Raw genomic sequence first — 15,467 nt, 5'->3', positions numbered from 1 at the left:
TTAACTATTCTTAACCTTTATGAGTTATAAACTCTCCCCCACTTTCCCTCCCGCTTCCCCGAACCCGCGCCAAAAAGGCGCCCTCCAAGTTCCTTCATTTAGTTTTTCTGCGCACGCGCCCTTTTCATCCCTTCTCTCCACGCCCTTCCGCTGAGAGAGGCAGGACTTCCTGTTCTTTTTAGACCGGCTGCAGGAAGTTACTCCCCGCGAGTTGGTGTTTGCGGAGGCTGGAAGAGTTGAGGCTTCCGTAACAGTTACTGCTGTCAGCCTGCAAAATGCCGGGCCTGGCGGCCGCAAGCCCTACCCCTTCCGAGACGCAGGAGAAGAAACCGCTGAAACCCTGCTGCGCCTGCCCGGAGACCAAGAAGGCGCGCGATGCGTGGTCAGTGCGCAGCCTGGGAGGGGACGGCCGGCGGGCCCGCGCCTGTTTCCGGCGCCTTTTCCCCCTGACCTGCGTTGGGCGGATCTTGGCCCTAGCTTTTCTGAGCGGCGATGTGGAAGGTTATGTGGGCGCTCTAGATTTGGCTGTGCTGTTGACTGAGCTCGCAGCTCTGGCGGGAAACGGGAGGGGGTAGGAGAGAGGATACCTTAGGTCGGAAGATGTAGAAATGGATACATTTGCTACTTGATTTAAAGAAGCTTTACGTTAGTGGAGACATAACACCAGTAATTGTTATATCACGTGGTATGGACAATTACAGAAAATTCAGCAAGACCAAAGAGTAAAAAATTTCTGGTAATGCCTCCCAAAATTTCGACATAGTAGGATACAGGATACATTTCTTACAGTACTAAAGATTTTCCCCAACTCCTCCCTCCCCTCCTTAGGTAGATGACAGGTGACATTTTAGTGTTCGAAATAGTATATTCCAGATTACCATCAATCTACAAAAACTTCTGTTTTCATTTTATACAGCCTCTATAGTGGAACAAATCTTAGAAGGAATTTTTAGATAATATGAATGAATGTACACCTCCCTCTAGCCCCTTTTAAACAAGTCACGACAAGATATGCTTCTACAATTTGCAGATTGTTTTGAGCTGAAGGCAGCTTTAGCTGTGGGCTCAAGAGAATCTTCTGCCTTCAGGTACCCAGAAGAGCTTGAATTAGGGGCCTTGCTCATGACAGATTATCAGAAATCACCTCTTTGAACCTATTTGTGGAGCAGGACAATCTTCTATCTCCTAAGCATCTGCTTCTTAAAATCCTTATTGACCTTTTGAAGCCCCCAAATATGTATTAAATTTGGTTATTTTCTCTTGCTAATGTCTCAAGCTTATTTGATTACTAGATCAGCCAGCAAGAACCTTGAGGGTAGGGGAAGGTCTGTTCCTTCACAAAAGATCCTGGAATTGCTTCCATAGTATCAGTAAGTTCTAAGGGAACCTTCAGATAGTATGATAACATGATTAAGAGCCTGGGATCCAGAGTCAATGTTTCAATCCTGGTCTACCAACTTGAACAAATTATTTAATGTATCTACCTCATCTCTCTGTAAAATGAGCCTCTGCCTCCTAGGTTACTGCAAGGGTTAATGATATAAGCCATATCGAGTGCATAGCACAGTATTTATAGAATTCAGTAAATGATCAAGGAATGCTCGCTGTTACCTTCATGAGGAGCTTGCCATCCCAGGCAGTTGCTCTAATTTTCAGGCAGCCCTTAAGCATTTTTTTTTTAATCCTCACCCAGGGATATATTTACTGATTTTAGAGAGAGAAAAGATAAAGATCTGTGGGACCCACAACCTAACTGGGAACTGAACTCTCAACCTTTTGGTTTACAGGATGACACTATAACCAATTGAGCCACCCCACCAGGGCAGCCCTTGAACTTTTGAAGGATGTGTAGGGTTTAGATGGAAGGAGAACCTACCCTTCTTTAAATTACTTTTGTGTCAGTTGCCTCAGACTACTGTCATAATATCCATAGTCAGGAGTTAGTTTTTACTTAAAATTGAATTAGGCTTAACATGATTCATTGCTAAAGTTACATTTCATGCCCTAGAAATAAGCTATGTGTCCTAGTCTTTACTTTGTGAATCTTACAAGTGAAAAGTTCTTTGGTCATCTTGAGGGGGTCTTATTAGGGTGCTCTTGGCCGCCAGTTCTTTTTTGCTATTTATATTGTTGGGTGTCTTGTGATAAAAAATAGATTTATTTAGGTGTATTTTCATGTAGGGAAGAATCAAAAATTCCTCTGTGATAACAGGTAAAAAATTAAGTTCTCTCCTTTTTTAATATAAATATTTTATTCTGTTTTATTTCATTATAGAGCAGTATTATTCCTTGGATATGGACTAGTGGACTAGAGGCAATATTTGATGTGCATACTTATTACTTATAATCAGATCTCCCCCCATCCCCACCCCAAAAGCCTAGTTATCTGTGAAATACCTTTATGAGCATGGAAATATCACAAGTGCAAAAAAAGAAAAAAAAAAATCCATTTGGCATAATAGCATTTTTTTAACTCCAGCTACATTTGCTCAGACCCCATGTTCTGCCTCACTCCCTGTCATTATTTTACATGCCTATTTACTACTAATGTCCTTAATGCCTACTTTTTTAGATAACACCTACATTTTGTTTTGTAGCATCATTGAGAAAGGAGAAGAACACTGTGGACACCTAATAGAAGCCCACAAGGAGTGCATGAGAGCCCTGGGATTTAAGATATGAAATGGTGAGCGTGATACTCTATGATTGGGAAGATAATACATAGGCTCATTGCTTCAAATTTCTCTATTGCTTTACAGATTTAGCAGTCATTGGCAACATTATATCTGACAGGTAGTTCAGATAATGCTGCATTATCACTGAAAAATAACTTTACAGTTGCTAATTTAGGAAGTAAGTGATGCTAATAAACTGAGAGACATTCAGTAGATTTGGGAAGGGGAGAATTTAGCTCTCAAGAAAGGACTTGACAGAAATCCTCAGGGGTTTTGTTAAAGTCAGAAGTAATGGCTCTGGAAGTCATAATATTCAGTTGTAGAACTTAAAGAAACTAAAAGGAAAACATTCTCTATTCCTTTGTAACATTGGGGGTCTTTAGTAAGTGCTTTTAAACGGGTGTAGGCAACACATGGAATTGCTTTCTGCAAAACAAAAATGGAATTTTTGTTATTTCTTTTTTGTACTGTCCTTTATTCTAATAAAGTCCTGATAATTAAAACCTCAGACCATTTTTTTGAAGAACTTTGAATCTAAATTTTAATGTTGAAAGAGACCTTAATAAATGATTTTCTTTTGTTTGGAGGCTCTTCCTTCACATAGCAACTTGATTCACTCCCTCACTTCATTCAGGTCTCTTTTCAAATCCCTCCTTTCAGAGAGGCTTTCCCTCAGCATTCAATCTAAAATAACATCCCTTCCCTGTCACTCTGTCCGAGCAGTGTCCAATAGAACTTCCTGTGATAATGAAAATGTTCTGTACTTGCACTCCCCAGTATGGTAGCCCCAGGCATATGTGGCTGTTGAGCTCTTAAAATGTGAGTAGTAAAACTGAGGGACTGTAGTTCATTTAATTTTAATAGCTTCCACACCTGGCTAGTGGCTACTTTATTGTTAACACCATTGTCTGCTTATTGTTTGTTTATTTATTATCTGCTTTGTTTTACTCCAACTGGAATGTAATCTCAGAGAGAATAGGAATTTTCCGTTTCACTCACGGTCATGTCTTCAGGACCTATAACAGTACCTGGTACATAGTAGGTGTTTGCTAGAGGATTGTTAAATAAATGAGGAAACTTCAGTCCTGTAAGTATGTAATGATTCCTGAGGAGGGTTAGCAGGACCAGAAGTAGAATCTGTCTCCAGGCAGACTCCCTCTGCTTTGTGCCCCACCCCACTTTCAGGCCCCCTCATCCACATCACACTACCACTTTTAATAATAGCTGAGAGATAATGCCAAAGCCACATACCAATATAACAGTGATAGAGAGCCTGGCTTCTTTCCCTTTCACCTCCCTCTTTGGAATTTCACATAGGGCCAGTGTTCCTCATTGAGCTGTGGAAAAGGAGGGGTAAGGAACTTGTCCGGAGCTGATAAGAAGTATTACTGTGTAGTGGAAAACAGTCTAGGCTGAAAGTCCTTGGGCTTAATTTTGGTTCTCCTGATGTCTAACTTAGCATATGTTTTACTTCAGCTATTTAATGTTCATCAAGACATTAATCTTCTCTGGGCTTTACTTTTTAAAGACATGGAATCTCAACACTTGTACATGGTTTTCTTGCTGTTAGTATAGACAGACCCAGACCCAGGAAAGAGCCCTGAGACTTAAAATAGACCTGCCTAAGTGGAGGGCAGAGAATGACCGAAGAAAGAGGCTGGCCACTCCTGTCTGGTAATCAGTGGAGTCTATTAAGGGAAACTTATATACAAGGGACCTGTCTTGGGTGACTACAAGATAAAATAGATCCCTGTACCCCTTGACAGGCACCACAAAATTATATAGGGTAAAGGGGGGGCATAGTCACGGGTACTAGTATGTGAATGCCACCAAGTACAGTAAATTACATGCTTGACCAGGTCAGAACAACAACCTGTTCCAGAAACCAGCACAGAGCAGGAGGCAAGCAAGGGGTGCTGGTTTTTGTCAGAATGAACATCAGTTATGATCAGTCTGTAAGGGGGATTTGCAGAAAGCAACCTCTGTTCTGGCGCAGGTCCAGCTTGAGGGACAGATATAGTGGTCACGTCATGGAACAGTTTCTCCTCCTACTTGTTCATAATCTAACTCTTCCTAATCAGTTATGTAAGCTGTTGGCTAGGATCAAGCTTGCCTTGATAAAAAAGGTTATTTTTAAAAATGCGCATTTTAGGTGCACCAAAAGCTCTTGGACTTCATGTGGATAACAAAGGTAGTACAGTTGTTATAAGTAACATGTATTCACAAGGACCAGAAGATAGAGTTTTCCTATGTTGTTAGAACAGAGTTAGAGTAATTGCTATATTCTTTATTTGTGTATAAAAGAAAATGCAAGAGCTTTGGACTTAGAAGACCTGATACTTAAACAATTGTGTTGTCTTGGGCAAGTTCTAACTTTCTGAACCTTAGTATCCTCATGTGTAAAGCAAAGATAATAATACATGACCAAACTACTTCATAAAGTCATTGTGATGATTAAATGATATATGCATGAATGGGCTTTTTAAACTGTCAAATAGAAACCAGAAAGAAATATCCCATATATTGGGAGTTGTGGATAGGACACATTCAGTTCGGTTCTATTGAATCTATAAGCTAATAATGTATTTTAGAATTCTGGTTAGAAGAACAATCTGAATCCACATAGGAACGGGTGGAACAGGAACAGGTTCACCCCCAGGGGAAAATGGAGGAACACCCAATCAAAAGACTTAACGGAAGTTGAGTGGATAGTTGATGGAATTAAAACCACAGTCTAGGTCTTTTATGTTCTCCAAATCACAGGCACCTTACACTTAACTCCTTGCATTTAATGAGGTTTTGCCAACATAATCATTTTTAGGATTGAGCATAGTCTTGATCTGTAATCCTAAAACTTTATTATAAATGCTAATTAGAAAGACCCATTGTGGAAATGCATAGGTATATAACTTAGTGACCAGGTCATTGACTGTAGGGTAAAATCCAGCACTACTGTCTATACACTGTTATAAAATAAACTTAACTAAATTGATATCTTTCAGACTGTTAGACCAGTATTCTGAGGATAGCTTCAAAGGAAAAACTTTACAAACTTAGGTCTTCCCGGTAATGATGATGAAAGTTTCATAATTCAAAAACCTTTGTAGAAATTAGTGTACTTTCTAAGTAGTTGTACCTTGAAATCAGTAGGTTGGGAGTTAATATGGAAGTAGGCTATATTCAGCTAGAGGTGTACCTTATAATCACCTGAGGAATATTTTCCAAAATTCACAAGTCTGGGCCCCAGACTGCACCTGCTGAGTTAGAAACTCCTAGATGATTTTCAAGTGTGCCCCTCTTTAAGAACCAATGGCTTAAGTTGAAGGGATAATTCTAAATATAAATTATCGTAAGATTTGATAGTAGCAAAGGCAGACTTGAAAATTACTCCCAAGGAAAATTAGGTATGTGATGGTGGTGATTCTAAATACTTTCTTCTGTCGTATGACTGCTTTTACTGAAAGAGAAACTAAAGGAACCTAGAACCTGCTCGAAAATGTGAAGAGAAAATGGCAACTAGTATCATTCTGTCTGTAGGATTCAGAAGGAACCTGGAGAACTCAGTTTGGGGGCTAAAATCACTGATTTAGAAATGAGAGGACTAGCACTTAGTGGTGGTGATACTCAGTATTTATTAAATTTAACTGAACTTAATAGTAGGTTAAAATATACTGATTACACACACACACACACACACACACACACACATACACAAGCAAGTAATTATGTATGAAAACATGATCCTCAGAAAATCCAGGAAAAGGGTTATTTTTGCTATTCAAACATTTATTCATTCAATAGATATTTATTAAGACCCTAAAAAATGTAAAGATGAGGACAGGATCTCTCTGTCAAGGACGTTACACCCACAGATACAACCAAGAGGCTTACACCCAGAAGCTTTCATATATATGTATATATGTTGTACAGTCAGTAGCAAAAGAGGTAACAGTGTTTGCTATGGACTTCTATCTCTTGAAATGTTGAGTGGTTTCATTTTTGGTTATCTTTCCTGCTCAAACCTTTTCTTTAAATGTATTGTTTCTTTGAACCTTTTAGAAAACAGGGAGTGTAAATGTTTTATTGTTGATGAGATTTAGCTTTTCTAAACCAAATATAGGGAATAGCTAGATGAGGGAAGCACTTGAAGAGTTGGCTAGCTCAAATTACTTATCTTTTTAGCATTGTTCTCTGTCTTCTAGGGTAGGGACTGGAGGTGGGGTTGGGGATGGGGTTGGAGGAGGGTGGGAGCTGCCTGAAGAAAAGCCTGGTACTGCCTGACTAGACCAGCAACCCTATCTTCTGCCACTCTCCCTTTTTGATCTTTACAAATGGATTTCAAAAGAGTTACCTTTGTCCTTGGGATGAAGTGAGTAATTTTCCACAGGAAGTGCTTTGTATACAAAACTGACCTCCTGCCTTTTACTTCATGCAAGGAGGGCTTTGCAAATCTCTTGAGTATCTGTAAAAATAAACGCCCTTAGCCTTTTTTGGGAAGATAATTTTGAGAAAATAAATACATAGTTTTACTTCAACAAAGACTTCTAAGGATTAAACAATGTGGTGGATTAAGCCGTTTCGGTGATATTTTTAGTTAGACAAAACTAGAATTTTAAAACGTGGATCTTTTATTTCATGACTGGTTTAGAAAAATTGTGGCAGTTAGTTAATACTACTTGGCTGAGGCATTCATTTCTAGTGGCCTTAATTCCCTAACTCCATAGGTCTGGCATGATGTTTGAAATCTGACTTTCTAAAATGAATCTTTTTCTGTAGGTGGTCTGCTCTGTGAATGAATAATTCCTGAAGAATGAAGATGATTTAATAATTTGGGGAGTTCTTTAATGAACTTTGATAAATGGAAAAAGTATCTATAATTTATTTTAAAAAGAAAAAAGGAAATTGCCTGGTTAAAAATCTTTAGGTGTGTTTCTTGTGTTCCTCACATCCTCACACGGCACTTACTTATTTTTTTTTCTTAAAGATTATAGAATAAACCATGTGATATATATTTCCTATGTCGTTGTATCATTTGGGAACTCCGGGTATTTGTTGTTGTAACTGGTTAGGTCAGAGCAGAGTTCCCTGGATACAGAGGAAGGAACACCCCCCCCCCCGCACCCCCCTGCCAAAGCAAAAATGGGGGGGGGGGCAGGAAGGCTGCCAAAGCAGCAGATTAAAAATACCAACCTTCTCCAAGGCAGGGGGTTGGAAAGGGTGCCCAGGGAAAGGTTTAAGGGAATTGCATAACAAAGGCAGAATAAACCAGCCCTGTGTCTGAAAGGTGGGGCTGCAGAGGGGGGTTGCTGCCAGGGGCGAGGGCAAACTAATCAAAGACAGACAGTGTTACTGTGAGAAGTGTTGGAGCACTGTCACTGTCACATAGCCCCAGGGTTGAGGGGGAAGCTCACACATCACCTGTGTGAGCTAGGGGGGCCAGATGCATGTGGGCCTGTGTGTGGTTGGGAAACACCCCCTCACTGAAAATGGCAGCTGAAAGAGGGTCAAAAATGGCAGGCACTGATGCTCTGTGGGAAAAGCTGGACGCTCCCGCTGGCTTCCTGTGCATATGGGATTTCGGGGGGTCCTTTTAAAAGCAGAGGCACGGAAAGGCTCACTTGCTCATGCTCTTGGTACGGAGAAGTTGCTCTCATGGTACAGAGGCCCACCAGGGGCTTAGACCCCGCACGGGTGGGAGCCCACTCCTGGAGGCAGGGTCCCACACTGGGACATGTGCCTTGCTGGTTTCCAGCCTCTGGGACTATGTATGGCACATGGTTCCTGGACTATACTATATGGAGACAAGGAGCAGTGCACCCCAGATCCTGAAGGAGAGAGCTGCTGCAAGAAGATGGTGACTCTGAAACCACAAATGCACGTGCCAGAAAGAATGAAGGTCTGTTTGCATGACTGGCTTAAGGACAGATAAGGATATGCAGAACTTCTGGGTATGGTTTTGGCTTGTAGTCTTTTGGGGAGCAAGAGATATTCTGGGTCTCATGGGAGAGAAGGGATCAGAGCAGGAGTGTTCTCAGCCTCCCCCCAAGGTTGGAACCCTGTGAATAAAAACCTGTTTCTTTCAATACAAATTGGTGGGACAAAACAAATACTAATCTCATCCAATGAAATCTCTGAAATCCAGTGCATGAAGTATGAAATAACCCTTTACCATTTTGCAATAAGGATGGTAGCCATATCATCTCATTGAAGTCCTGTTTTTTTTAGTTTCAACTTTCTTAAAGGCAAGAATTAGACAAGCCCTCAGTCTTAACATTTTAAATTATTGTTGTTCATTACTAGTTCTCTCTTTTGGGAAAGTAACTTGTTTAGATTTTGGACTACATTGGGATGCTTTGGCTTGGAAGATCTCAACTGTTTGGCTATAGATGGCTAGTTACATTTTAGAATAGACTAGGATCATTAAGTTTAATGCCTAGGAGCCACAGAGAATTGTCTCATTAATTAGAGCTTAGGCCAGAGGCTGAATTAGTACAAATAATTCACTAATGAAATACCTGTATGTTGTGCTATTGTGATACCTGAAGTAAAACATGAGTGTGATTCACTAACTACAACAACTCTGGTTCTGTTAGTGGTTTAAGGACTAATATGAACCATGGCCATGTTCTGCTTTTAAATAAATTGAGTTTCAAATCTCAACAGAAGATACTGGGGAACACAAGAGAATATGTACTGTTTATATTTCTCTGTGTAATGGGAAGATTGCCTCTTTCATAAAATAAAGGAGCTAAATTAAATTATTCCTCAGGGTTCATTCCTGTTAATAAAGAGCATGGCTTTGAAGTGTGATGGCCTCAGGTTCAGCGGCAGCTTACGTGACCTAAAGCAAGTTATAACCTCTTTGGGTCTGTCTCATCTAAAAGAAAAAAAAGAAAGAAGCAGGGATAGTAGTAATACCTAATTTACAACATTGTGAGTTCTAATTAAAATCGTGTATATAAAGCATTTGGCACAGTATCTAGCATTTAGTGTTATTAACAGTATAATTCTCTGATTTTATATTCGTATTTTCACTTGAATATTTGGATATAATACTTTTATCTTAGTAAGCACTTTGTAATTTTTAGAACATTCTACTAGGTGAAGAATAGAATCTTGGGCTGCTAAGACAGATATGAACCAACTTTTCGCTCAGTACAGATCCCAGGCAGATGATTATTCAGATTCTGCTTGAATATGTCCAGGGACTACAGAAATTAATAACCTATCAGCCAATGTTAATTCTTTTATGTATGCTGTTTCATATTTTTCATACGCATTTATATAGTTTTTTAAAAACAAAAAGATCATTTTTCTATGCTAAGTATTTTTAATGAGATTATGATAGTAATTGCCTCTTTTCTATCATATATTACCACCAGTTAGTAGTTTACAATGTGATTCGTATTAGCTATGTATAAATCCATTCTGTGGCTTACCATTTAACCAATTCCCAACTGTACATATCCATTAAACAAATGTTTTCTAGAATGCCTGCTGCATGTCATATACCATTCTAGAATTGGATCTTAGTCTTGAATAGAATACATAACCAGGTACCTAAATTATTTCTGATTGTGGAAGGGCAGGGGGTAGTATTTTGTTTCACTGGTTTTATGGAAACAGGATGAAATCATCTGAAATTCCACCAGTGTACACTAGAACCACTTTTTGGTGACCTTGGCATTCATCTCTTTCTGCATGTATACACTCTTTTTACTTTCTTTTTTCCTACTCCTTCATCACACTGCAATGGAAGTTTGATAAGAAAGTCTTTTATTAATTACTAAGCCAAGGCCAGAGGCTATGCACATTTTCAAGGCTTTGGATGAGTACTGCCTGAATAATCTAGAAAGGGGGTGCCCATTTGTAATTTAGTATCTGAGGATGCCTATTTTCTTAAACTCTTAGCAAGCTTAATTTTTTCAACCTTGGACAGTTTGGTAGACTCACCTGAGCTGTACAGGAACTAAAGCCCTCTTCTTGACATCTACTGTAGCTAAAATACATCTTATATGACCTGCCCATCTTCCCTAGTGCTTAGGTCTTCCCAAAGATTATGTGCAGCATTTTGGTAATACTACTAATAAGAAATATCACCACACTGGTTTGAAAAAAAAATGGAAGATCTAAGATTCCTAGTAGGCAATGACCACATTCTGGTGTACCTCTTTGCTAAGCCCCTGCTATTCACAATAATTCCCAAACTCTTAATAAAGATGTATTCACACTATTCTCTAATTAGCTCCCTCTGTTTAACTGAACTGTTTGACGTGAAGGTTGATGAGAACAGGACCATGTCCCTAGGCAAGGTCTACCTGAGGATAAACTATACCCTCCATGGGTCTGATGTGAGAGTAATGGAGAAACTACAACCAAATTTTACAGACATTCAGGTGAGGACAGACATTAAGAGAGGTTTAGGAAATTGCTGTAGTCAAATAACTGGTGACCTAGTATGTGAGTCTTGGTCACCAGGCCCAATGTTCTTTCCATACCAAGTGCCTAATATAAACATATATGTAATCAGAGTTATAAATTCATTTATTCATTCAGTACGTATTTTGTGAAGGCCTGTTTTGTGCAAGGAGCTGTCCTAGGTGTTCAGTATTAACGTGTGAATCAAACATACAAGTATATCTTGTCTTCAACAAGATGACAGGCTATTTGACTCAACCTTTACTGAGGATATATGTTATGCCAGCTATGTTCTAAGTAGTGAAAAAAGCCTAGTAAGACATGAACCCTGCTCTCAAAGAGATTATAGTCTAGTGGGTATATGTATATAAACGATAAAAATATAAAGTTGAATACCCAATGCTATGATGAATATTCCAAGATGCTTTCCTTAAAAGAATTTCTGTGTGTGAGACTATACCTAGTATTTTTTAGTTATTAAAAGCTGTTAGATGAAAGTTCATCTGTATTATGGAGCTTTTGACAGCAAGTAATAGAAAGTCCTCATCAAGGGAAACTCATGTAACTGGAAGTCCAGCGTTAGGGCGAGTTCTATATGCAATAATATAGGCTCAAAGATGCCTTCTAAGACAGAAGTTATTTCCATATCAGAGCCCTCCCTTTTAGAACTGATGACGCCAATCATAATCTTTATTGTTCAAGTCTTGCATAAGAGAGAAACCATTCCTAAGGCATGTGTTCTCTTTTCAGTCTGATTGAGCCAAATTAGGTTTATGTGTATTTTTATGAACCAATAATAGTTGTCAGCAGAAGATGTTCTGATTGGTTTAAACAGAATCTCTCTACTCTTGGATCCATGTGTAGGTTAGATGTCAGAACGAAACTGGAATTCTGTTACAAGGAGGAAGAGAGAAATGGATGTTGAGTAGGTGTCCAATTTTCCACTAAACCATCTTGTTCCCCTAACAGCCAAGTCATTCTGGATGGTCAAATTGAGTTTAGAGAAACAATTCTTCTCATAGTTTACTCAAAATTTTGAGAGAAAATTATTGCTAGAACATAACAAGTAGTCTGATGTTCAGTCTTCATAGAGTAAGACAATCATGTCCAGAGAACTGTTCTCTGAAGAGACGTCCTTATAGAAATGCTGATGGAGATCTGAATCTGGAGATATTCAACTGCAAGGACCACAATACCAACTACATCTTAAAGGCTGGAGGTTGAAAGTTCCAGGTCTGAGACAATGGTTCAGTGATACTTTCCAGCACTGAGGCTTGTCTATTTTTCTGTTCTTTATCCTTCTTATCTTTAGGCATATCATATGTCATGGCTATGGTAATTTCAAGCATTACATCATCACATTACTATATTCAAGCCAGGTTGAAAGCAGATCTTACTATCAGAGAGTATACTTTTTCCCAGAAGCTCCCACATGCACTTCCTCATATCTCACTGGTCACATGCCCACCCTTAAACTTCTTGCCACCCAGGGGAATGGGAGCTCATGCTTGGCTTGGACCAGTCTGTTTCAGGCCCTGGCAACTGTGGGAGAAGCCCATCTTCCTTAACATACTGTCAAAGCAAAATCAGACTTCCATAAGTTAAGGAAACTAAGGTTGCTATAGGCTGGGCAACGAGTAGTGTCTGCCTAAGACCAATTTGGCAGTATGTGTCCAAAGCCCCTGTTCTGTTTTAACATCTATATTGGGAAAGCATTAATCTCAAGCCCAGTGTTTAAAATTCTGTGTAGTGAAGAATTAGCTTTGATGTTTTCCAATTCACAGGCTGATACTAGGAAAATTAAACTTAAAAAAAATAGATAAATACTTTAAACCAAAAAATATTATACAAACCCAAAGTTCTTTTGTGTGTTTTTTAAAATAATTTATTTACTTGTTTGTTTATTTATTTATTTTTAGAGAGAGAAAGGAAAGAAGAAAGAGAGGGAGAGAAACATCACTGTGTGGTTGCCTCTCACTCGCGCCCCCAACTGGGGACCTGACGTGCTACCTAGTCATGTGTCCTGACTGGGAATTGAACCAGTGACATTTGGCTCGCAGGCCGACGCTCAATCCACTGAGCCACACCAACAAGGCCCCAAGCCCAAAGTTTTTTATTAAACTAGAAGGCCACAAGTTTCTTTGTCAAATTGGTATAAAAATGTCTATACTCTTAATTTCTGTTCTCATCATGGACCAGTAACAGTTCGCAGACCATTGTGGTTCATGACCGTACTTGATGAGGCACTGTTCAGTGCGCTGACTTCACAGCCTGACCCCTACCTGCCTCTCCTACCTTGTGTCCTGCTGCTCCCTCTGATTCACCTACAACAAGCTGTTCCCTGTTACCAGAATATGCCGTGTGTTTTTGTTTTACTTATGGACTTGACTTCACATTCTGTTCTCCCTTCCTGGAATGCCTTCTCCTAGCTGGGGAACACCAACTCATCTTTTTAGACCAGCTTAAATGTCACCTACCTTGTGATATTTTTTCTAAATGCTTCACTCCCCCATCGCTGCTTCCTTGAATCCTGAGTATACTTATTTTATTGGATTGTTGGTATTTCCAGGTCAGCCTCTCTGACTAGATCAAAAGTTCCCTGAAGGTGATAAATCTCTTGTTCATATTTATATACACTATTCCTGGAGCACATATTTTGCCCTAAATAAATGCTTATATAATTGAGAGCGCCAAATCCTAACCACTAGACCACCAGGGAGCGGTTATTTAATTGAATTGACTCAACAAATTAAGATTTAGGTTTCTTTTTATTCTCCCCCAAATACTTTCTAATGTGCTTCTGCCTGAATGTCTGTGGATTTCCTTATAAGAACACACCATTTTGACACAGAAATTTTTCTTTCCTCTCCTATCAAGTCTGGGTTTAAAAACAATATACAATTGTCCATTCTGTATTCCCATCACAGGTTCTTTCCTACATGCATCAATGTCACTATCACTGCAGACAGCATGTGGGGTTTATGAACCCATGATGCCACTCCAGCAGCATGCTCAAATCTCCTATAGCAATACATGAGCCTGTATATGGATACATATAAACTCCCAAAAGTACCTACCAAGGTGGAAGAGTACAGAGAATGTACGGTTTAGAGTAATAGTGACCCAGGCTTTAGTCCTAATTCATATGCTAGCCCTGTGGCCTTGAGCAAATTCCATAACTTCTCTGAGCCTGTTTCTTCCAGTTAAAAAAAAAGGTATCATGGAATAACATGAGGAAACAACAATTGCTTGATAAATGTTAGTGCCCTCAGATGCACACATGTGTGGACTGACAAGGAAAGTAGGCTGAGAACAGTGGTCAATGGGTTCTCCTGTCTCTTTAAAGTGCCAGGGTCAGCCTCTGCTTTCAGGCTTGCTGAGAAAGATGACCTGCTTTGAAATTCTATCTTGGGCAGAGCCTTGGTTGCTTCTCTGTTCCAGTGCTTCTGATTTCCTCCCTCACAGCTGGCAGGGATCACTACATTGGCAGCTCAAGGGGTGCATGACTAAGGTGGAGGGATGTGCAGCTGCTGCTTGTTAAAAGGTGGGTGGTTTGGTTGGGAGGCAGCCATGAAAGCAGCATATGGAAATCCCCAAACCCCACTACTCAAAATGACTTCATGGGGCCAAACCATTGCTGTGAGGCAAGCTCCGGGGAGGCCTTTCTTCCTTCCTCAGTGCTCTAGTTCTTTTCCTTTACCACCGATTTCCCCCTTCCCCCTTAACTTCAGAAAAGAGGGTCTACAGATGGGCATTTGTTGATTTTTTAAAATTTATTTATTTATTTGTTTGTTTATTTTATTTTATTAGAGAGAGGGGAAAGGAGAAAGACAGAGAGAAACATCACTGTGTGGTTGCCTCTCACTCGCACCCCCAACTGGGGACCTACGTGCAGCCTAGTCATGTGCCCTGACTGGGAATCAAACCAGAGACACTTGGCTCGCAGGCCGACGCTCAATCCACTGGGCCATAGCAACATTTGTTGATTTTAATTAAGTTAGAAAAAAACCCGACTTTCTTCAACATACCATGCATTTTCATACCTCTGTGCCTCACTTCTGCTGTTCTCTCCACTAAAAATGCTCTTCTCCCTCCACCTACTTTGGTAATTCAACCCCAACACCTTGAATCAAATGTTAGCTCTTAGTGTCTTTCTTCCTCTACACCACCCTCTTTTCTAGGCTGCCACCTGTCTTTAAACTTAACCCAGTTGTCATGCATCACACATTGAATTGCCCTTGGTTTTTCTTTTTTCTTTTTTTTTGTTTTTTGTTTTCCCAATTACAGTTGACATTCAGTAGTATTCTGTATTAGCTTCAGGTGTACAGCATAGTGGCTAGACAATCATATACTTTACAAAATGTTCCCCCCAAT

The 15,467-nt window shown here is 39.8% G+C and overlaps 2 protein-coding genes across 3 annotated transcripts in view; one reads left to right on the top strand and one right to left on the bottom strand.

Moving 5' to 3' along the window:
* The window catches only part of CFAP91 (cilia and flagella associated protein 91), a 137,228-nt gene that overhangs the window by 83,889 nt on the left and 37,872 nt on the right, over positions 1-15,467 (bottom strand). The window lies entirely within an intron of this gene.
* On the top strand, positions 167-13,242 carry COX17 (cytochrome c oxidase copper chaperone COX17). 2 transcript variants are annotated; one of them, XM_090277016.1, is made up of 3 exons: positions 167-382; positions 2,598-2,686; positions 13,013-13,242. In XM_090277016.1, the coding sequence occupies exons 1-2, from the start codon at positions 276-278 to the stop codon at positions 2,680-2,682; spliced, it is 192 nt and encodes a 63-aa protein (XP_090133142.1). In that variant the 5' UTR covers positions 167-275; the 3' UTR covers positions 2,683-2,686; positions 13,013-13,242. The 2 variants fall into 2 exon arrangements, with proteins under 2 accessions (XP_090133142.1, XP_090133134.1); XM_090277008.1 differs by lacking the exon at positions 13,013-13,242 and adding an exon at positions 7,452-7,686 and having other exon boundaries at positions 168-382.

The sequence above is a fragment of the Furipterus horrens genome, unplaced genomic scaffold (assembly GCF_987537825.1).
Source record: "Furipterus horrens unplaced genomic scaffold, mFurHor1.1.pri manual_scaffold_1, whole genome shotgun sequence".
NCBI classification, from domain to species: domain Eukaryota; kingdom Metazoa; phylum Chordata; class Mammalia; order Chiroptera; family Furipteridae; genus Furipterus; species Furipterus horrens.
Note: the sequence above shows the minus strand (reverse complement) of the source record. Positions and strands in the feature narration are given on the sequence as shown.

Coding starts and splice junctions, on each gene's coding strand:
- COX17 (XM_090277016.1), top strand. CDS start 276: ATGCCGGGCCTGGCGGCCGCAAGCCCTACCCCTTCCGAGACGCAGGAG. Junction 383..2,597: donor AAGAAGGCGCGCGATGCGTG/GTCAGTGCGCAG, acceptor TTTGTTTTGTAG/CATCATTGAGAAAGGAGAAG.